This window comes from Emydura macquarii, unplaced genomic scaffold (genome assembly GCF_026122565.2).
Source record: "Emydura macquarii macquarii isolate MOO-44397 ecotype Brisbane River unplaced genomic scaffold, CSIRO-AGI_Emac_v2 contig_1790, whole genome shotgun sequence".
Taxonomy (NCBI): domain Eukaryota; kingdom Metazoa; phylum Chordata; order Testudines; family Chelidae; genus Emydura; species Emydura macquarii.
Window position 1 is genome coordinate 23,241,688 of NW_027131927.1, and position 23,503 is coordinate 23,265,190.

The 23,503-nt window shown below is 39.4% G+C and overlaps 1 protein-coding gene across 1 annotated transcript in view; it reads right to left on the reverse strand.

Annotated features, from left to right (window-relative positions):
- Positions 1 to 23,503, reverse strand: part of MAPK10 (mitogen-activated protein kinase 10) — a 314,249-nt gene that overhangs the window by 52,028 nt on the left and 238,718 nt on the right. The window contains exon 11 of the mRNA XM_067557119.1: positions 11,232 to 11,303. Within this exon, the coding sequence (XP_067413220.1) occupies positions 11,232 to 11,303 (72 nt within the window). The remainder of the gene's footprint in view (positions 1 to 11,231; positions 11,304 to 23,503) is intronic.

Sequence of the window (23,503 nt, forward strand, 5' to 3'; positions counted from 1 at the left end):
TAGGTAGAGATGAACTCTTCAGAAATAGATGTGTTAGTATAGATACTATCAAATGAAGTTTACCGTGGAGCAGAATATGTCCTCATTTGAGCAACCTGGATTACATGAGAAAACCCATTCTCTTATATTAGTTCTGTCACCACAGCCTACAAAACAAACAAAGTATTCTGCTCCAGGGGTGAAACCATTGTAGGAAGCAATGCCTACTCAAGCAGGGATAAAGTCACCATAATTAGAAGGGTAAATAAATTGATGAGAATTTTATGATAAAATCTTTTTGCATCTGAAAATGTCAGTTTATCAAAAATGAAAGGGTTGGTTTTGATGAATTTCCGCATTAGAAATATTGTTTAAAAATCATTTTCAAAGTGAAGGTTCATTTTTCAGTTCAAAATGACTTCATTTTAAAAAAATTAGTTAATTTATAGTAAACAAAAATTTAAAAAAACTTTTAAAATGTTGAAACTGAAATGTAATATTTTGAAATTATTGAAACAAAAATGTTTCAAGTAACCCAATCCCAATTTTTTTTGGTACAATTTTTCTCCTGATTCATGATGAGAAAAATGTAAAATTCTTCAAAGTCACAGGATGGGAAAACTGTAATTAATTCAGCATAGTCCAATATACTGTACACTGGGCTTATGACAGAGAGAGGGGAGGCATTGCTGTTTAGCGATTAGAACAGGAGACCAGGAGTCAAAACACGAGTTCTACTTCCATGCCTGCCACAGACAAACTATATGAATTTGAGCTACCCACTTCAGTTTTTTGTACTTCAATTTACCCCTCTGTAAAATATTTATAGGAGTATAGTGAGGATTAAATGATTGTTTGTTTAAAAAAATGAAAACAAAAAACTGAGCTCTTCAGGTGAAAAGGGCTTTCTACATGTAAAGTATTACTTATTACTATATGTAACAAACAATTTTAACATCTAACTTTTATGTAGTGTAGTGATTAGGAATTGTTTTTGTATGACATTGAGGGTATGACATAAATCAGACAGCTAGTATGCAAATGATATAACATCAAATATTGGAAACTTCATGTTTTCACAAGGAAATCCCTTAAAGAGCTTCATAGAAACATAGAATTCCTTTGGAAATCTGCATGAATAGGGTATTTGGGTTCCTTAAAATTTCATCCTCTAGTTGTCTTCTACTTGAATAAATCTATGATTCATAACATCATAACATAGGATCAGATTTTCAAAGGAGGAACATACAGCAGGAACAGATGAATGCTGTAAAACAAACAACAAGAATCCTATGGCACCTTAAAGACTAACAAATTTATTTGGGCATAAGCTTTCATGGGCAGAAACACACGTCATCAGCTGCATGAAGTGGAAACTTCAGTTTGGTAGGTATATATACACAAGCAAGGATGGGTGAGTTACATCACAGTAAGGAGGGCAAGTGTTAATGAGGTTAATTCAATCAGGGTGGATGAGGCCATTCATAACAGTTGATGAGAAGGTGTGAATGGCAAAAGAGGAGGGAACATTATTTTTGGTAGTGGGCTAGCCACTCCCAGTCTCTGTTCAGATCTAGTATGATAATGTCTAGTGTGCATATGAGTTCCAGCTCTGTGGTTTCACGCTGAAGTTTGTTTTTCAAGTTTTTTTGTTGAAGTATGGAAACTTTCAAATCTATTACTGAGTGTCCAGGGAGACTGAAGTGCTCTCCTACTGATTGGGACCTATGATGGTTGATATCTACTCAAGTGACACCATCATCTAACCACTAACCACATCAGCCACAACATCAATAGCTCGTTCACCTGCACATCTACCAATGTGATATACGCCATCATGTGCCAACAATGCCTCTCTGCCATGTACAGTGGCCAAACCAGACTGTCTCTACACAAAAGAATAAAGGGACACAGATTAAGACATCAAGAATGGTAACATTAAAAAACCAGTAAGAGAGCACTTCAAATAAATTTGCTAGTCTTTAAGGTGCTACAGCACTCTAGTTGTTTTGCTAAAAACAGATTAACACGGCTATCCCTCTGGAACTGTAAAATAAAGAAGCTGCTTTTATAGACCAGTCCCTAGTAATAAAGCCAAGGAAAGAAAAGTATGGAAAAAAAATGAGGCCAGATTGTTGCTTGCTTTACTCATACCAGTATACCATCTATTATTAAATTTAATGGGACTACTTGAGTGAGTAAGACAAGCAGGATTTGGCACATAACCGCTGAGAAGTTGTAGCTTACCTATGGGATAAGGTCTGAAGATATTGTAATGACATGTTTGCTCTGACCAAATGAACATACAATTTAAAGTATTAGGGCCCAATCCTAGTCCTGCAGTGTTAATGTCAATGGCAAAACAGCCATTGACTCCAGGAGAGGCAGGTGCAGACGCATATCTTTTTCCCCAGTAGCTTGGAGGCATGTATTTTATTTCTACTGTTGCTTCTTTCTATTTACCTCCACGTAGCTTATCCATTTTTACTTTTCAATGTGAAATACATGACAGGGTACAATACAGTTACTCGGTCAACACATTTATCCCTCGTGAAATTTCTGGTGTAACTCCATTGACATAAATGGCTTTACACAGGGAAAAACTTCTCATCCTAGATACATTTCCACCCTGGTGTTGATTGGAGATCAGTGACAAATACCTAGAGGGAAAATGTAAAGAGCGGTCAAACGCTACAGTAACATAGCATCCAGCTATTCAGAGGTTGGACAATCCACTTGCTTACTTGCCACTGCAGAGGCAAAACACTTTCCTTGGCCAGTGGGCAGAAACAATTTAATCGATGCTGCAGAACGTAAGTTTGAATTTAAAACAAGTTTCAAAGTTCCAGCCCTAGATGCATATGTTATGGTAAAAAACAGAAATGATGTGAACGGTGGCTAGATTGCATATTGGTAAATGAAAGTATTGCGATTGTGAGTGTAACTTACATGCCAACAGAAAATGAGGTGAATGGAGTGTTGTCAGGAAACACTACCATCATGATATAAGCAGGCTTAAGGTGAAGTAGGCTTCACTGGGGCTCAGTGAGGAAGAGTGCTTTTCATTAGTTTTGGGTAGTAAAACAAGACATAACGATTTAGTTAATAAAGTGGGAAAGTAATTCATATTTTAGGATAAATGCAGGGTCCAGATGTATACATTACAATGTGTTTATGGTTTCAATTACATGAATTAAAATGCCTGCTTGGTCTCTGCCAGTGATTCAGAGTTTGGACAGACTCTTCTTCTGGTGTATGGTGTCTGATGGCATAAACAATTCATTAGATGCTACGTAACTGATGTAGCCATTCTATCGCAGTGGCAGCAGCAGCCACAGATATCCAACGCATCCATCGACCATAAAGGTGATAAAGAGGGAAGTTCATAACCAGATGGCATGCTCTTTTTTCTTGAGCTCTGCAGGGGCTCACCCAGTAAAGATGCAAGTTAAATCATCCATGATTACAAGGTATACTGCTGTAACAAAGACAGATATTTCAGTTCATATAGTTGTTTTGAGGGGCATGTGAGAGCTAATTCAGACATGCTAATGAACATGGATCTGAGTTATATATCTGCCAAGATATGTTGGCCCACATCACCTCTTGCCACTTCTCACTTGGCATTTTTTATGGGACTTTCTGATGAAATTGTTTAGTCAGCTGTCTTGATAATTAGCTGCACACAATAATACAGCGAGGACCCTGTCTTCACACCTAATTGCTGGGGAAGCAGTGCCAGACAAGACCAGAAGGTTGGAAACTGGAGTTATCCAGCTTGCATCAGTCATAATACAACATCAGAGTTGATTACTGAGTCAGTGTCCACAGGGATGACTGAAGCCCCATGCTCGCACACACTATTCAGTGGGTACAATAATTAGGCGTTGGTAGATGTCCATAAGTTGCAGTGCTGGTGCCCCATGAGTTGACAGCACGCCTGTGGTTGAGTGCAATTCCTGGCTGGATTTTATCACATCTCCTTGATGTGTATTTGACAGGATGGAGAGTCCCCAAACCTTTTCCTTATATAAGTGGAGTATTCTTCAAAAAACGATTGGCCGATTGTCCAGAAGAACCTGCAGCTGTCTGTGAGCTAACTGGTTAGCAAGATGGAAATAAGATGGTATTGTCTTTAGTGCATGTCATTTAAGACACCACTTTGAAAACTACTTGGCCAATGTGTCAAAGTCTCATGACAGGCAAGACTCCAGCTTCTCAAAGCTCCTTCTGGCTATTTCAAGGCAGATGTCAGTACGTACATAAACTTAGCTGCTGATGTGGGTGACAGGTGTGTGCATGTCTGTGCGTGCGCGCCTTCACATTGGCATCCTCCAATAACCCCCTAGGAATGTGGTGGAGGGGGGGAAACCAATCCTGACAACTTGATATTTGGCACTCTGACAACCTTACAGCTGAATACAAGGGGAACTTTGCCCCAGGCATATTCTTCAGCAGCTAGCCAACAATATGACCATGGATGTTTTAATGCTTCAAGAAACCCATTCCACCAAGAACTCTCAATTACAGATCAAAGGTTATCGGATTGCAGCTGCAATTTACGCTAACACTTAGAAATTTTTACTTATGTGAAACTTGGACAGTGTGAGGAATACATCATCATCTTCTGGCACCTCATACTTGTAAATGGCATAAAACTGATGAATGTTTGCCTCCCCCACTTTTGGAAGAGTGGCAACACCCTCTGCTCCCTTTTGTTCCATATCCTGCAATAGTGTGCAGAGACCTAACTTCCCCTTGTAGGCATGCTGGCCATGTCACTGATTCTTCTGATGACAAAACTTGATTGGGCAAGCCCTTCCCATCTATCCTGCCTTTATGACCCTAAAAAGTCTTGTCCTGTCCACTCAGCCATTGAAGTACTGGAGTGCTTGTGTTTGCTTCTGTAGATTTTGCTCACACACTTCATTGGGACTACCTGAGTAAATTTAAGTCACTTGAACTAATCACACATCTAAGGAAAGCAGGATTTGGCCTGAAGGGAAAATGTACAGTACCATTATTTCTCAAAATAATAGAATTTTTCTATAACTTTAGGTACATAATAAAAAAAGGAATTATTGGGGTCACATAGTGAAAGACTTGCCTCAGACAAACCACTTTAGCATGAGTATGCAGAGTGTCAATGGAATCTTCAGGGAATTTAGCTACTAAAATTTAAGAAATCTCTGCCAAGCATGTTCAAAATTGCAATTTTTCAAATTGGTCAGCTAGTGGTGAATTTTTGCAGAGATAACAAAAGGCAGATCCCTGACACCTGAGCCACCCACTGCCAAATTTCCCTGCTCAGAGGATGGTCACCAATATTTTTTAACATGGTCAAAACAACATATTTTATCCCAGCCTCGAACTTGGAAATGGCTTAACTGTATTTGCTAAAATAGTCAAAAAAAGCAGATACGTGATATGGATGATTTCAGCTCAAATGGTTAAAATTTGGCAAAATTATACACAACTGAAAACAAGATCTTATAATGGGAACTGTCAGTGAGCAATAATAATAGAGGGTGCTACCAGCCCCACCTATTACACATAGACACACACTTCTGCAATCATGGAACAATTTGCATTTAATTTTCACCCTTTTACTTTTTTCTTATGGGTTCTTGTTTTCTCTCACATGCTCTCCCATATCGATAACTACACACCATTCCTAGAGTGAAAAAGAAAATGGTTGACACATAGGTCCTTTACTGATCATTTATAGTGAACATGTGTGGGAGGGAAAAAAGTACATATGCTGTTTCTTTATCTGTCAATATGTCAACTGTCCCTCAAAATTACAGATGACCAAGGTCTAGAATGGGCAACATTTAGCAACAGGTTTAAGGTCAGATAACCTGTGATTCATCAGGGTAGAAATGGGAGCTTTTAAACTAGCAGCTAAACCATTAGAAATCTGGAAATTTCCTTTCCTATGGTATAAGGCATTTGTTCTTAGCCTTGTTGGATTCTGATGTCAAACCACAGATTTGAAACATTATTAATTATAGAAAAACTATTCTAGGTCACATTTAAATGCTTCTAAAATGAATTTGATATACTTTCATCTTTGAGACCCGTAAGTTGGATGCATGTTCCAGATGGAAGCACATGAAAAATAGCAATTATTTTAAAACTTCTAAAGACAGTTTTAAAATAATTGTAAAAAATTATGTGGCATACATACAATTCATGATTGTGTGGTGGAATATGGCTTCATAAATGTTAAATCATATGGTCATCCCATATTAATGCTGACAGAAGTTTACACACCACACCATAATGTATTCCCCATTCATACACTCAACATTTACAAACACACAAACTTCCTAGTGAAAGAGACCCAAGTATCAACTCTGCGTTGCATTAAAGAAAATGAAGTTTTTCTCGATCGGAGACATGATTTGTTACTGCAAGCACAGCATGAGGAAGAATCAGAGAAGACAGTGCAGGAGAGACTGAAGAATGGGGAAGAAAATTGGCAACATGTGACCTCCCGAAGAAAGAGAACCCATATGCCCACCATGCAAATAGAGGTAAGAAATTGTTTTCAGGCTCTCTGCACAGGTATTACAGTGGAGAATGATTTGAAAGTCTCATCTGAGGGAACGGATCAGAAGGAGACCCTGTTGATCAGAAGGCATGGGGTGCATTGTCCTAGGGATTCCACAACCACCACTCCCAAGAGGAAGAGAAGGGTGGTGGTGGTCGGGGACTCCCTACCAAGGGAGAGGGAGTCATTTATCTGCAGTCTGGACTGGGAAACTAAAGAAGTGTGTTGCTTGCCTGAAGCTAGGATTCAGGATGTGACGGAGAGACTTTCGAGACTTATCAAGCCCTAAGACTACTACCCCTTCCTACTTCTCCACGTGGGCACCAACTGAGAGGATCACTGCAGCCTATGTGGCTCTGGGAAGAAAGATAAAGGAGTTTGAGGCGCAAGTGGTGCTTTCATCCATCCTCTCTGTTGAAGGAAAAGGCTCAGGTAGGGACAGTCGCATTGCGGAAGTAAATGCGTGGTTATGCAGGTGGTGTCAGAGACAGGGCTTTGGATTCTTTGACCATGGGATGTTGTTCCAGGAAGAAGGATTACTAGGAAGAGATGGGATACACCTAACCAAGAGAGGAAAGAGTATCTTCGCAGACAGGCCGGCTAACCTAGTGAGGAGGGCTTTAAACTAGGTTCGGTGGGGGACAGGGACCTAAGCCTGGAGGTAAGGGGGAAGTGGGATACCAGGAGGAAGCAGGAGGAGGAGGGTGCAACATAGGAGGCCTCTGGAATTGCACAGTCAAGGAACTATAATATGGCTGCAATAACCGAGACTTGGTGGCGTAACTCACACAACTGGAGCACTCTCATGGATGGGTATAAACTGGTCAGGAAGGACAGGCAGGGGCGAAAGGGTAGAGGAATTGCACTGTATGTAAGAGAGCTCTATGATTCCTCTGAGCTCCAGTATGAAGCTGGAGATAAGCCAGTTGAGACTCTCCGGGTTAAGCTTAGAAGCAAGAACAATAAGGGTGATATTGTGGTGGATGTCTGTTATAGACCACTAAACCAGGAGGACAAGGTAAATAAGGTTTTCTTCAGTCAACTAGGGAAATTTTCCAGTTCACAGGATCTGGTTCTCATGTGGGACTTCAATCACTCTGACATCTGCTGGAAGAGTAATACAGCAGAGCACAGACAATCCAGGAAGTTTTTGGAGAGTGTTGCGGACAACTTCCTGGAGCAAGTGTGAGAGCAACCAACTAGGTGCTGTCCTCCTCTTCACCTGCTGCTCACTAGGAATAGGTTCAGGACTATTTAGAAAGATTGGACATACACAAGTCCATGGGGCCAGATGCAATGCACCCGAGGGTGCTGAGGGAGTTGGCTGATGTGATTTCAGAGCCATTAGCTATTATCTTTCAAAGCTCGTGGCAACTGGGGGAGGTCCCTGATGATTAGAGAAAGGCAAACATAGTGCCCATCTTCAAGAAAGGGAAGAAAGAGGATCCAGAGAACTACAGACTGGTCAGCCTCACCTCAATCCCTGGAAAAATCATGGAGCAGGTCCTCAAGGCCCTTGGAAGAGAGGAAGGTGATCAGGAATAGTCAACATGGATTCACCTAGGGCAAGTCATGCCTGACTAAACCGAGGACAAGTGCAGAGTCCTGCACTTAGGACAGAAGAATCGCATGCACAGCTACAGACTGGGGACCGATAGGCTAAGCAGCAGTTCTTCAGAAAAGGACTTGGGAGTTACAGTGGATAAGAAGCTGGATATGAGTCAGCAGTGTGCTCTGGTAGCCAAGAAGGCTAATAGCGTATTGGGCTGCATTAGTAGGAGCATTGCCAGCAGATTGAGGGAAGTGATTATTCCCCCCTATTTGGCATTGATGAGACCGCATTTGGAGTATTGTGTCCAGTTTTGGGCCCCCCACTACAAAAAGGATGTGGACAAGTTGGACAGAGTCCAGCGAAGGGCAAGAAAATTGATTAGACTTATGAGGAGAGACTGAGGGATCTAGACTTGTTTAGTCTGCAAAATAAAAGAATGAGGGGGGATTTAATAGCAGCCTTTAACTACCTGAAAGGGGGATTCAGGGAGGATGGAGCTAGGCTGTTCTCAATGGTAGTAGATGACAGAACAAGGAACAATGGTCTCAAGTTGCAGTGGGGGTGGTCTAGGTTGGATATTAGGAAAAAGTTTTTCACTAGGAGGGTGGTGAAGCACTGGAATGGGTTACCTATGGAGATGGTGGAATCTCAATCTTTAGAGATTTTTAAGATGCGGCTTGACAAAACCCTGGCTGGGATGATTTAGCTGCTTTGGGCAGGGGGTTGGACTAGGGCCTGATCTTTCAAGTTTCTGATTACTCACAATCTCCATTCAACTCATTTGGAGCTGTGAGCTCACTATCTTTCAGGGGTCACTCAGAACCTTGCAGGATCAGATCCCCTTATCCTTAGAAGGGTGATGAGAGTGGTTGGATTTGGTTGTCATGACACACATTAGAAAAGAATGCGTTTCCAAGAACGGTGTTCAATTCTTTGAAAAAGAACTTTAAGTTGCAGCAGAGTACCATTGAAGAGAGTCAGGGACCTGCTGAAAAATACTGTAGAGTTGCACATGAAATGCAGGGTAAATTTAGCAACATATACATATTAGCAACAAATGTTTATTATTTATAAATATCATTTATTATTCTAGTAGTATCTAAGAGCCCTAGTCATGGACTAGGGTCCCATAATGCGAAATATATATGAGGAGAACATGAACTCAATTAAGGAATGATTCCAAACTGATCAGCGGTTGCTAATGGTTGGTTTCTAGGGGTTATTGCTATAGTAAACTGAATTTAATAGTTCAATTATAGAGGCTTTGTGTGATTTCTTTTAATAAGTATGCAGCTGTGTGAGGGAAACCAATCTTTTTAAATCAATATATAGGGCATGTTCAATTTGTTTTATATTTTTTCCTGGTAACATTTTAAATTAAATCTCTCACTACCAAACCTATTAGCCTAACACACAGAGCTGTGATGAGCTATAGCAATTTGAATACTTCAACCTATCCCACAATTTCCATAGAACACACAGAAACACATCCTGGGCCAAATCCTAAGCTGATGCTAACTGGTGCCAACGGAATTTTATTGATTCACACTGCAGAGAATCTAGTCCTATACAAACCTAGATATCCAGTCCAGCTCTCATGGAAATCTAGTGGTGTTTTGCCATTAATTTAAATAGGAACAGGAGAAGCCCATATTTCAGTCATGTATCCACCAAACATATGGGCTGAAGTCTGAAACTACTGTATTGATGGCAGTCAAGACAAGGGAAAAAAATCTTTTTTAAACTCTTCAGCTATTATTTCCCCACATTAATCAAATAATTGTACCTTTTAAAGCTATCAATGCGAATAAAGTCTGCAGGTACATGAAATATTCATCTAGTGAGCATATGATAGCACAAAAAATTACATTGAACGAGATTACAGTGCACATAGCTACATATCTTTGAGTGAGATATGCATTAATGCCTGAAGACTTCTCCCCACTCGCCCCTTTTTGTATTTTATAAGCATAGGGGTTAAATGAGAAATAAAATCTGCAAATGTAATGTTCCAAATGGCCCTCATTGTAATTATGTTAATATAATGAAGTATTTTTTGAGGTTTCTATAGAAATGTCAATGGAAGCTTGAATCAGAAAAAAGAATTCCTCAATGCAGGAGTGCAGAAATGAACAATAACTAGAAAGCCCACACTGCCTACTGGACCCTTATGCCCACTGATTTAATCTGAATTTAACTATATTTGTTTGCAGTGTTGTTGTAGCTATGATAGTCCCAGGATATGCGAGAGGTAATATCTTTTACTGGACCAACTTCCGCTGGTGAAAGAGAAAATATACTTAGCTGTGACATTTCATTTACCTTTTCCAGATCTGAAGAAGAGCTCTGAGAAGCTCTAACTGTACTGTACTGTACTGTCTAACTAGGATGAAAAAGCACTAGTTCCATAAAATCACATTAATTGCTTTAATGGGGAGAGGACAGGCTTCTCTGCTCTAGTTCCATTTTTCAAAATCAAAATCATAATTAAAGTGAAGTCCAGTACAATGACTTTAAGCAGAGAGTCTTGATTCATCAAGTTAGTACCATACAGAAAGTGCTCAGTGATGAGAAAAAGAAAAATCTCAGATCTGAAAATATTTCCTAGTTAAATAGCATTGTTTTTCTATGTACAGTAATCACCATTAGAAAACCAACATTTACCATAGAGTAGTGTTTGAATTACCATTACTTTTTCTTCTCCCTAAACTGTGGTATCTATGATTTACTACTCACTGGTTTATATTGCAAGCATTGGTTTTTTTAATTCTACCCACTATAAAACATAATTGGAACATTAAAATTCATAAAACAAAATAAGAAAAGGTACTTTGAGACATTTATAGCGCAACAGAACTAATAAACAGGTGGTCACTGGCTGCTACCAGCAGAAGGTAGTTGTGGTGAACAATAGATAGCATTGTATTTGATCTTTCATGTATTATACTCACTGTGTTCTCCATGTAAGCCTTTTACTGGGAGACAAAGACATAGTAAGGTGCAGGCTCTGCAAGCATTTTGTAATAGGACATCTCCCAGTTATTTATATACTTTTATGTATATCAGCACTAGTCTATTACCAAGAGGTCTGTGGGGAAGAGATTGAAAGTACCTATAGAGGCCAATGGCTGCTAGGAAGGATACGATCAGTGCCAGGAAACAACACAGCACCTTTAATCATTTCTCCCATGATGCACCCTACTGACCACATGTCAACTGAAAACAAAAATGAAATGAAGGTAAACAAGAACACAGCAACAGAACAACAAATAAATGAGAAGACAACTTATCCAATCATGCCAAGTACAGAGCCTGCAGTTCATACTCCAGATGCAGTGCCCGCCTTACACACCTCTGAAAGATATTTCTGGAGGAGTTGTGCTTGTCTACCTGTGTTTGATGAGAGTATAGCTGGATTGAGAAAAACTTACTACAGTCATTTTTTAACTCATAAAAATGAGAGGCAACACTATTAAACCCCAAAACTGAGTAAGACCCATGGCTAGCTGCTATGTGTCAATGCAACTTTGCAATTATAATTAAATAATTAATTCCATCAATTTTTTTAAAGTTCTCATTTGCATTCATTACTGAGGATCATACTGGTCTGTGCTGTAAATGAATGCTGGTCTTTGTATGCTGGGGATATGCAAATAATTTCCCCTTCATCCTTTCAACTACAGGAGATCTATGAATATTTTTAAAGCTGAACTGCCAACAGCCACAAAAGAAAGCTTGGTCTTGACAAAACATATCCACCTATCATTCAGAAATGTGAAAAAATGTGTTGAGATAATTCAGTTTAAATAATGCATGCTTTGGAGTCTGTTGGCTGCCTTCCATTGAATCTCAACAAAGCAGCTAGTTCAGAATAGATGTCTTGAGATTCTCATAAGATTTTCATTTTGCATGATAGGAAATGCTAACTTTAAAATGGAACAGCTCTGATACAAAGCACTAAGATGGCACTTCAGGACTGTAAGTTAGAGGCAATCAGACACCTGATTCCCCTCCTATGGTACATCTGAATTGGTTTCAAGGAAGTTCCTCATGATTTACACTGATATAAATTTTATCAGAATCAGGCCCTTGAAGTCTAATGTGGAATTAAATTGGTGCTCTCCTCCCTGCTATTGCCAGAAACGATGAGCAGTTTAACAACATACGGCATAAAGACACCAGCTAACAAGCCCTGAAACTGAATTGCATCTGCCAACTTCTTTCTATGATATTCCATACCAGAGAAAAAGACTGGTCTCTGCTGTTCAGGATCTGTGTGGGGTAAGACAAGTGTCATGTTGTTCGGTTTCACTCATTCTTATGATTCCATACTGACTCTGATTTTGTAGCAGCAGTTTAAAGTAGGCTTGATTTCTAAGGAGAATGTATATATTATGGAAATCTTAATCCTGACTAGATCTAAGGCTCCCTGTTGTTTTACTTAACATATGAGAAGCTTTATTAAATAAAACAAAAAATGTGTTCTTGCTTGGTAGCAATAAGCAAACCCAGAAAAGCAACTTACTGCTGCTTCCATCACAACAAGCAAATGACATGCAGAATAACAGTTGTGTGTCTGTCCATTATTAATAAATTTATTGTTATTTTAAGAAGTTTTTGCCTCATGATATTATTGTTGCAAAGTGTTAATTTTCCATAGACATAATTTTTAATGATCTAATGGTTTCTTTAATTGTAAACTCTTTTCATACTATAAGCCAACAATGGAAGAATTAAGAATTCCTTGCATTCTATATTACTTGTGAGGTTTTGTGGAGGAAACTGTTAGAAAATTTCCAATCATAAGGACTAGGTCAGAACCTTGGGATTTGATCCAAGAGATGTCTTCAGAGAAAAGAAATGCAGTATCTCTTGCTTCATTTTTCTCTTTCATAAACAGATTTTAAAATCCTTAATTAGACCCCAAATTTGTTACTGAATATGTTTAAACATGTCTAAACATTTGGATACTTATTCAAACTGAATCTGAACTCTGATTCTTTTGAGCTTTGCCCATACATATCTCGTATTTGCTGATCCACTGGAGTTGGAAGAAGAGTTGGTTTTCGGACTTTAGTTAATCACTGGGATGAAATTCACTCCTGGACAGAGGGAACTAGAGACTAAAGACCTCATTGCTATTTAGTGCCCAGAAGCCCTAACTAGGAAGCAACACTCCATAGTTCTAAGGTCTATACAAACATGTAGTAAACAGACCTAAATCTTAATCTTAAATTTAATTTAGTCCAATACTAATTCCACTGAGGTCCATTATGTTACACTGGTTTAAAACTGGTGAGAGGAGAGAATGTGGATGTCATGTTCACAAAAGGTACCCCACCTCAGTCTCGGAGCCTGGAGTCCTCTGTTTACCCATAGAAAGGGTACAGGACAGGCTGCAGTTGTGCAAATTTACCCCATGTTGTCATGCCAGTGTGCCTTAACTCTAATCTTGAGGAACAACTACCAGGGATAAGGGGCTACTTTATACTCTGCCTTTTCATTCCACCTCTGCCAAGGCCAATTTAGTCCCATTTGTGATAGTTTATATTTTAATAGTTCAGATACCTGTCCACTGAGAACTGGAAACAGATCCCCTTGCTTTGAAAAGCTACTTGTTGTAGCCCTGCTGGATGTGGGATTTCGGAGGCAAAGTGTGATGCTTGCTATGTTCATTTGCAGGTCCATAGCCCAGAATATTTAACAGCTCAAACTTATTTTGCACAAGTGCTGAGGTCTGAACTCTGGGAACAATCCAAGGAAGTCTGAACATGTTTGTCAGTGCATGGAGTTCACTTCTTCAAATCCTTTATAAAGAGGGTTTCGTGGAAGGCATTCTGCTGGGAAAGATTTCTCTAGTTCTTCATAATTATTGGAGGCTAAGGTTCCAGCTACAGTACTGAATCCAGCTGTTTACTTGCAACTTTAAGAGGGACTAAAAAATCACAGTCCTCAATAGAGGACATGCAGGGAGTGGGACTGAATGATAATAAATCTGGGACATTTCAAGATTGGTGCTGTAACAATGTACTCAGTGTTGTAACCACAACACAGTATCTGGGGTCTGTTTTTGTTTTAAAAATACAACAGAAAAGAGAAATCATTTTAACAGCTGTAATTCTGCAGCATATTGGTTCAGGTCCCACTGCACCACACAGTCCAACTCACTGAGCTGGAAAGACAATGCCCCCTGGGAAGGTGGGGCATTTGCTATTTTGGTGGGAATGGGCAAACTGGTTTAGAAAACAGTAAAAGCCTCTTCCCTGCTGCTCTCCAAACCTTACCCCATTTTATAGGCATGAACTCGATCTCAAGCTTGTCTTCCTCTCCAGCCTTTCTTGAATCTCTTCACTGGCTCCCAATCTCTTTCTTAATCAAGTTCAAATTCCTGGTCTTTAACCTCAAGGCTCCACATATCTTTGCTCTCATTCTCTCCTGGTCCCTCCAATCTTCTTACCTGATAATGTTCCCTTCATTCTTTTCTCCCATTCACAACTCTTGGCCTTTTTTTCATGCTTTCCTCTGTGTGTGCAACAGCATCCCACTTGCTGCAAATCAAATGACTTGGCTGTCTTCCTTCAAACCTCACCTGCTTCTGAGTTTTTTTCCACCATGGCCTGGCACCTGGCTATTTATTTAACCATTATCAATACACACTTAAAGAAAGCAGAAAAATTAACAAAAAAGAAATACACAAAGTCAAAAATTACTTCTACAATCTACTTCTCTTGTAACATACATGATCTCCCAGCCCCTGGGTTCCTCTCTGATTGTATAATTGCCTCTCTCTCACCTGGTCCCTTCCCTGTGATATAGTCATTGAATCTTAATTAGGACCCAATCCTACAAGATGCTCAATGCCTCCTGTGAGACATCAAGCACCCTCAACTATCATTGGGTTGAGGGCTTTCAGCAGATAATAGCATGTGCTTAGCACTGTATACACTCAAGCCTTTAGAGCATAAAGGTCTTCTCAGCAGGAGCATGCCTTCTTTTATGCCATTGAAACACCATACACACCACTAACCTATATAAACAATAAAAACATTAATTAATTACTTGGTAGAAATGATATGGTTCAAAGGGTTTGGATACCTTATTTCTACTTCTGAATGGAAGCAACCCAATAGTGTGAGAACGGCTGTTGCTATGGTGACTCTGGCTGAAAAGTGAAGCAAACAAACTACAAATCCTGCAAAATAGTCTGTTATCACATTTCCAGACCAATTCTACAGACTCAAGTGATTCAGAGAGTTCATAGAAACGTCTAAACATTTGGATACTTATTCAAATGGAATCTGAACTCTGATTCTTTTGAGCTTTGCCCATACGTATCTCGTATTTGCCGATCCACTGGAGTTTGAAGAAGAATTGGTTTTCGGACTCTAGTTAATCATTGGGATGAAATTCACTCCTGGACAGAGGGCCAGCACCAGACTTATGCACTACTTAAGTAAGCCTACAAAACAGACCTTGACTGGGCTTTAACAGTTAGAGAGACTAGTGCTGGCCCTTTGGCCAGTGGTAAAACAGACCCTAGGGTGAACCAGAAAAGGACTAAGCACTTCCTGGCAGATACTGAGCATCCTCAAGGCCCACACAATGTCTGCCTTTGGAGGCTTCTGACCTCACAGAATCAGACCCTAACACTACCATGACCCTGAGTGACAGAATAGTTGCTTGGGGTGTATTTGAGTCACTTCTATTTAAAAATGGCTTCTTTTTTTTCTTTTGGTATGTAACCTCAATGAATTTCTCAAGTGTCATATTATCTGTGTGGCGTCAAATTCAGTTATGGTGCATCATGTATACGTCTTATGGCATGGAAGGTGTACAGGACATAGTTTAAACATGAATACATATAATGTTATATCTCCAATCCAATCCCTCTGTGGGCTAGTACCATTTAGGAGCTCCATTGCCTCCTTTCCATACTGTCTGGATTGTTCCTGAGCAGCACAGTGCAAACTATTGTCCATTTGGTTACACAAAGTCTGCGAGCAGACTGCGTTTACCTCCGAGCTGAATAATGATGTTCCCATGAAGCAAAGGGCTTCAGACAGTTTGCTTTGATAGTTTTCCTCAATAAATCCCCCTTTAAAAAGATGGTAGGAAGCTACATAAAATAAAAAAGATTCAGTACACTCACCCTATAAAAATGTACACCTGCACTATAAAAATGATTATACATTTTATCAGATGATTCAATGGATGCAAATTTATTTTATGGGTGCAATATTAAGGCAGAATTCCTAACAGATTTAAAGCTCACTCGCTATCTTTCTCTCTACATATACTATAATACATTCATACATAGTAATTATATCTCCCCACACTGCAACTCAGATCTGAAAGTCTAAAGGAATTTGAGAAACACAAAATTTTAATTTTGAGCTTCTGGGTTTAATACTAATGATGGTAAATTCTAGCATGTACATTTGCCAGGATACCAACAAATCTAGCAGAAGGTCATGTTCTGCTGTCAGGCTTCGATTTACCAAGGTAGTTAAACAGTCACCTGCTGGGAACCCAGAAAAGATGATGCTCACCTTAGTTAAACACAGTCACAATTTACGCACAGTAGACCTGCAAGACTAACAAAAGGCTTGATAATGGCCCAGCCTACACAACCACACATGAGCATAAAGGGGAGAGAATCATTCCTCAACCCCTGTGTTCTCTCCAGAGCTTGGGTCCAGGCTTCAGGGACTAAGCACATTCTGCACATCCCTATTTTGCCCCTGATCTAGTGCGTAGAGATTTGGCTCGTCCCCTCCAATGTGCCTACAAGCACAGATGAGCTGCTGGGAGGGCATGTAATCTAAGGGGCCAGCAGATCATTACTACCACTCTGGAGCAGGGGGAAGGGGAAGATGGCAGGATTCCTTCCCTGTGCTCCTCCTGGGCCTGTGCAACAGCACCTCTTGCATAAAGCACATTGTATATGCTAAATCTAGCTGGATGGTGTTTCTTAGCACTCAGAGCGTCCATCCTACAATACTTAGAGGAAAAGCTTCCATTGGTTTCATGGGGAGGTTTTTCCAGTGGAAGGATTTAAGGAGTAGGCCATTAGTGAGTCACAAGAAACTGCTGTAGTGTGTACTTGAATGTACATCATAGCTACTAGAAAAAAATCATAGCAATGGGAGTAAATCTGCAAAGAATCTGTTCCAAGTAATTTAAACCAACATATGCTTACCAAATACAACCAAAAGTTGTCTAAACCCAACTCTTCAGCTTGTAGAGCTCAGATCATCTAGCTGCTGAGTTTTGAACCACTTACTGTGTTATTTTAAACTGCTTGCCATGAACTAGCTTTTTTTTTTTTTTGTGAGCCTCAGAGGTTATATCTAAGCATATTTTAATTATTTCATCTGCTCTACGAAGAATCTCTCAATAGCATCTCTCACTACAATAATAAAATGATGATATTATTTTATACATTTATTAATCAAACATTAAACAATACAATATATAATCCAGGGTAAATTCTTGTCTTGTGTACTAATCTTGGTAATTAAAGTATGTACATGCCTTGGCAATAAATGCTTTACCTTTATCGCTTTTATATACAGATTGTGAATCTCCACTCTATTACACCAGAATAATTCCACTGACATTAATATAGTTACAACAGAATTATGGCATGGAGAATCAGGCCCATATATATTTCTGAGACTCACAAAAAAGCTAACGCAAAGTGAACAATTTAAAACAACACAGAAAGTGCTTCCAAATCCAACTGCTAGATGTTCTGAGCTGTGCATGCTGAAGTGTTCGGTTATATATATGTGCACGTGCAGGCAGGCACTAACTTCTACATTTTCAATGGTATTTAGGTGCCTAAAGCTACAGATAGGCACCTAGCAAGATTTTAAAGAGTACCTGAGCAGATTAGGCACCTAACTCTTGTGGATGCGGGTACAAAGGAGGCCAGCACTGGGCCAAATTCCTGGGTGGCTGGGAATTGGGCCCAGGCTTTGGCCACAAATTGTCCTCCACGGGACCCCTGGCTTGGGCTAAAAAGGCCATGTAATAATCATGTGCTGATCACAGCAGCTTCCTAGCCTTGGAGTTAGGGAGGGGGGATGTAAATGCTGAAGCAGGGCAAAATGACCTGACCAATAGGTACAATAGTAACGGGGTTATGATACGGGCAGGCCATTTCCCCTTCTCAATTCCTCCCCTCACTGTCTGGACAAAGAAGGTGATAAGAAGTGCTTTATCAGACATCACGCCTGTTAGAGAAAGCTCAGGATATCTTCCCCATGTTCTTCTCTTGCAAATGATTTGTTAAGAAAATGTATGGTCATTCCTACTGTCAAGCTAGCCAAATTCACAGTGAAAATGCATATACCACTCAGATTAAGTGGTAAATAATAAACAGGGGCAGGTATAATTACATGCCTTCTATAGCCATTAATATTCATTTTATAACCATTTGTATTACCAAATAGGGATTTTATGGGGCATTGTAGACGTGTGAGTATTTACATATTATTTTAGATAAAAAGTTGTAAAATAGTTAATTCAGGGCTCACTTCGTTAGACACGTGGTGAAGGGGAACAAGTGGTTTAGAGGCTGTAACAAAATAAATGCTCCTTATCACTCCACCTGGCTAAATCTTTCTTCAATCGACCCTGCAACAACTCCCATTGACTGAAAATCCCAGTAGGTGTCTATCTGCATCTTTAGATACCTAAGTACGTTTGAAAATCTGCCTCTTAATTACCAACATTAGAATACAAGACAAGATTTCACCATAAATTGAGAGAGAGAGAGAGCTTGCCAGTGCAGACGGGAGTGGATGTGGTCTCCTTTGAAGAGTAGAGCACTGGTGTTCCTAAAGCTCCAAATGTACCTCCTGCTTCAGCCACAATGCCTCCTGGAGCTTCTGCTGGTGGACTGCACATCCTCTCACTACTCTAAACATGGGACCATGACTAAAAGGCAGACCAGACACTTTGCATTGTAGTGATAGTTTTTATGGTGCCTTGAAAAATATCTAGCACCTAAATACTGCAGATGAATGCAATTTCTTGACAGCTTAGTTTTACGGTTAATGCAATTAGTTAGTTACTCTCATTTCTGGTTTACACCACCACTTATGAAGTCTCCTCTGTTTATATAGGGAAATTGCTTTCTCTAAGGTAAGAGATAACCCCAATCTCCTTAGGAGAAAGCCAAGAAAAGACCTGTTAAGATTCATATTATTTGATTCTCATGAAGAGACAAGCTGTTATTGGAATGTTTCTTTGCAATAGCTCACAGTGAAAACACCAAGGCTAATTAAAATCCAGTACTGGCACAAAGTAAACGCTAATTGAAAGAAAAAAAGAAATAATACCCCTGTCCCAAAAGAAACCCCAACCAGATATGTGAAAACTTTTTTTTTTTTTTAAAAATGCCCTTCATTCTAACTTAGAGAATCAAGGAAGAAACTGATTAATATGTTTCTTTCTCATGTACTACCTTGATGAGAGCCTGCTGTGCAGGGGAGCAGGCAAGATATGGAGAATTCACCCACAGGCCTGGACTACTATGTGCTTCAGAGATGTGCTCCCAGGGGTTCTGCCTGCTTCAGTGCAGAAATGTCTTGGGGAGTGGGACAAGGGAAGCGTGCATTGCTGACAGCTGGAGCCACCATTACATAGATCCACTATCCAAAAACCTCTACGGCTGGTGTGGCAAAAGGAGCCATAGATCCTCTCTACTGCCATTTATGAGGCTGTTGGGGATAATTCAGATCCAGAGATTTCCATCTGTACAAACCATTTCCTTGGACTGCACATGGGATTTGGTTATGAGTCTGCTCATGTATGAATATCATGTAACTGACTGTCAACTAAACATGTATGGAATATACATATATTGAGCCCAAAAAGTTAAAAGAGCATTAATCATAGAATCATAGATTAGAGTTGGAAGGGACCTCAGGAGGTCATCTAGTCCAACCCCCTGCTCAAAGCAGGACTAACCTCAGCTAAATCATCCCAGCTATGGCTCTGTCAAACCACAGCTTAAAAACCTCTAAAGATGGAGATTCCATCACCTCCCTAGGTAACCCAGTCCAGTGCTTCACCACTCTCCTGGTGAAAAACTTTTTCCTAATATCCAACCTAGACCTCCCCCACTGCAACTTGAGATCATTGCTCCTTGTTCTGTCATCTACTACCATTGAGAACAGCCTAGCTCCATCCTCCCTGGAACCTCCGTTCAGGTAGTTAAAGGCTGCTATCAAATGCCCCCTCATTCTTCTCTTCTACAGACTAAACAAGCCTAGTTCCCTCAGCCCCTCCTCATAAGTCTTGTGCTCCAGCCCCCTAATCATTTTTGTTGCCCACCGCTGGACTCTCTCCAACTTGTCTACATCCTTTTTGTAGTGGGGGGGACTCAAAACTGGACACAATACTCCAAATGCAGCCTTACCAATGCCGAATAGAGGGAAAGAATCACTTCCCTCGATCTGCTGGCAATTCTCCTACTAATGCAGCCCAATATGCTATTAGCCTTCTTGGCAACCAGGGCACACTGCTGCATATCTAGCTTTTTATCCACTGTAACCCCCAGGTCCTTTTCTGCATTGATTGACTGATGCAAGTTACAGGGACTGTTTGTCAGTTGACTGTATGTCTGTGATTGTTTGAAAAGTGTGAATTGGGAGTGCTTTGTTCCAGGTGGGCCTTGAGTGGTTGATTGGAGAGGGAGGCTTTGAGGCAGGGCAACTGCTTTGAATCAGCAGTTTTATAAGAAGCAGCCAGCTGGAAACATTAATGATCAAGCATCCTTAGTTACAGGAATGCAAATTACATTGATATTTATTTGAGACAGATGATCTCTCATACGAAGAAAATACTGCTGAAACCCAAACTATCCCCACCCTAACCAAAAATTGAGTCCAAACCAAAATCCTATATCCAAGGGGGAAGCTTGTGTCTGGACACACATTCAAACTGATGCATATTCAAGCCAACTCTGCCAATAAATCGATAAAATCCAAACGATAAGTCAACACCCACCAAATGAGCAAATTCTGAGAACAATGCCAGCCATTTTGAAATTCTCCATCTCTCCTCTGTCTGAAGTCTCAGAGCTATTGATTTTTTAAACAAAAGAAAGCATTAAAAAAGAAAAATACTACAGTGAACAAATGGAAATAGCAGCAATAAATTTTGAGCATGAAATTACATCAAATGAATGTAAGAACAGATAATTTCTTACACAAAAGCTTATCAGAAGCTGTCATTCAAAACACTAACCTGACTCCCCTAACCAATTATAATTACATAAGTCTCACTCAATATTTAAATACAGAACTGTGGCCACATTTACTTCTCACTGCATCTTTCAAGAACTATGGAAGGCAACTCCTTTTCCTAACAGTATTTTTAAATCGCACTGATCACTATAATGTATGTGGTATTTTCTGTAAGTATATTCCTGAAGAAGTAGATATAATTACAATCCACAACCAAACAGATAAATTCACCAAAGAAAAATACTTCATAGGCCAGATTTTCAAAGAGTTCGTCACTTATTAACTCTCATTCTCAGTCGGACCTGCTGGGTCCTGGGAACTTTGCAAAAGTGCTGAAAAATCTGACCATAGTTGTGGTTGCTGGTCACTTTTGAAAATCTGGCTCTCTATGTTTATAGCTATATATAATAAGTCTGTTTGAATTCATGTTCCTATTATTGTTACCTTCATCCTTTTTCTTCAATTACATCGTGTCTTAAATTATAAGCTTTTCAAGGCAGGAACTTTGTTTTCTTTCCTCTCTCTCTCTCTTTTTTGACTATGCTTTTTTTTAATGTTATTTCAATACAGCAATTCATAACTACAATAATATTTTAGCTTCAATCTTCTTCAGGAATCTTTGTGACACACACCCTGTCTCCAAACTAGAGCCATTTTTATGCCAGGAATAAATTGTGTTACTTTTCTACTATAGAAAAGAAATGTTCCTACAGTGGGGAAATAAAAAAAATCCAAGTGAGAATTAATATTTCAACAAAGAATCCTTGAAAGACTGAGTATGGGTGTCCATCTGTGTGATATCAGTCTGGGTTTCAGCATGTCTTATCTCTCTAAGCCAATTTCTCATTTAAAGATAACTGAGTTCACATAATGTTTCATGTTTTCTCTCCATTACATAATGCACAAAGTGAATTTCCTATTATTAAAATGAAATCTTATGAGATTTTGTAGACAGTATTAGCCAGACTTGAAGCTAGAGTTTGGCAATCACCAGAGGTTTTGGAAGTTCTGTCTAGATTTGGCAGCTTCCAAGAGTTTGGACTTAGCTATATTCTAAGATCCTTACTCTCTTTTTTTTTTTTTTTTATTAAGTTCTTATTCTTTTTTTCTTTTTTTTTTTTAATTAAGTCCTCTCTCAAGCAAACTCCTACTGACTTCATTAGGAGTATGCCTGAGTAAGAACTGAGAAAGAACCTCAGGATTTGACTAGAGACATTTTCTGAAACATTTTGGTTTGTAAATCAGGCTGGAAATAGAAATCCATCTTTTGACCTCTCTCATGTGATCTCCTAGTTTTGACCAAGCTGGAAAAACAGCCTCTCATGTGCTGCTTTGAAATTTCCACTTCAACAGTAGGTCAACAATAGGAACTAAACAGTCAACAGTAGGAACACTAGGAACTAAACAGTCAACAGTAGGAACTAAACAGGTGTTATATGCAAATTCTTTTCAGCATCACTGGAGCTGAAAGACTCAAGTTAGTGGATATTTTTTCAAAAAAACTGTTGACTTATACTTAATGGGAACATGTGAAGGACCCAATTGTGTAGTCTCTCTGTGTGCAAAACACATTGATTTCAGATGCCCAAGTGAAGATTTCAATATTGTGTTCAGTGTTGGCGTTTTCAGATATTGTTTAACTTTTCATTTTTGATCATGAATAGAACAACTAACTGACTATCCCTTCTGAGAACATTTGGTAATAAAGCTGAGAGCTATATTCTCATTTTGATGCATAACTTCTATTAGCAGTAACTGAAATCACGTGCATACGTACATAGTCATTGAGATGAGAATATTACCTTGACACCTATGTAGAACTTAGGACTTTTCACTAAGTCACCTACAAACAGCTCATTAATAATAAACATCAATTAATCTGCAATCTGTCCTCCATTTTTTAAAATTTCCATGCAGGCTTTAATAGACCAGTTCAATGGTTATTCTGCTTTGGGCTGTCTAGCCTTTCCTTCAAACTTGGCAGCAGCTTTGAATCTTTTGTTTATTGTGCCAGTATAATTGAGGGTTCCTGTTCCAAACTACAAATGAGTCTGCCCCCTGGACCTACAGCAACCAAATACAATAGCCATTCTCTTTAGCAATTACAAAGGAATGAAGATTTATATTTCTGTATGGAGACACCCCTTTAAGCTGGAG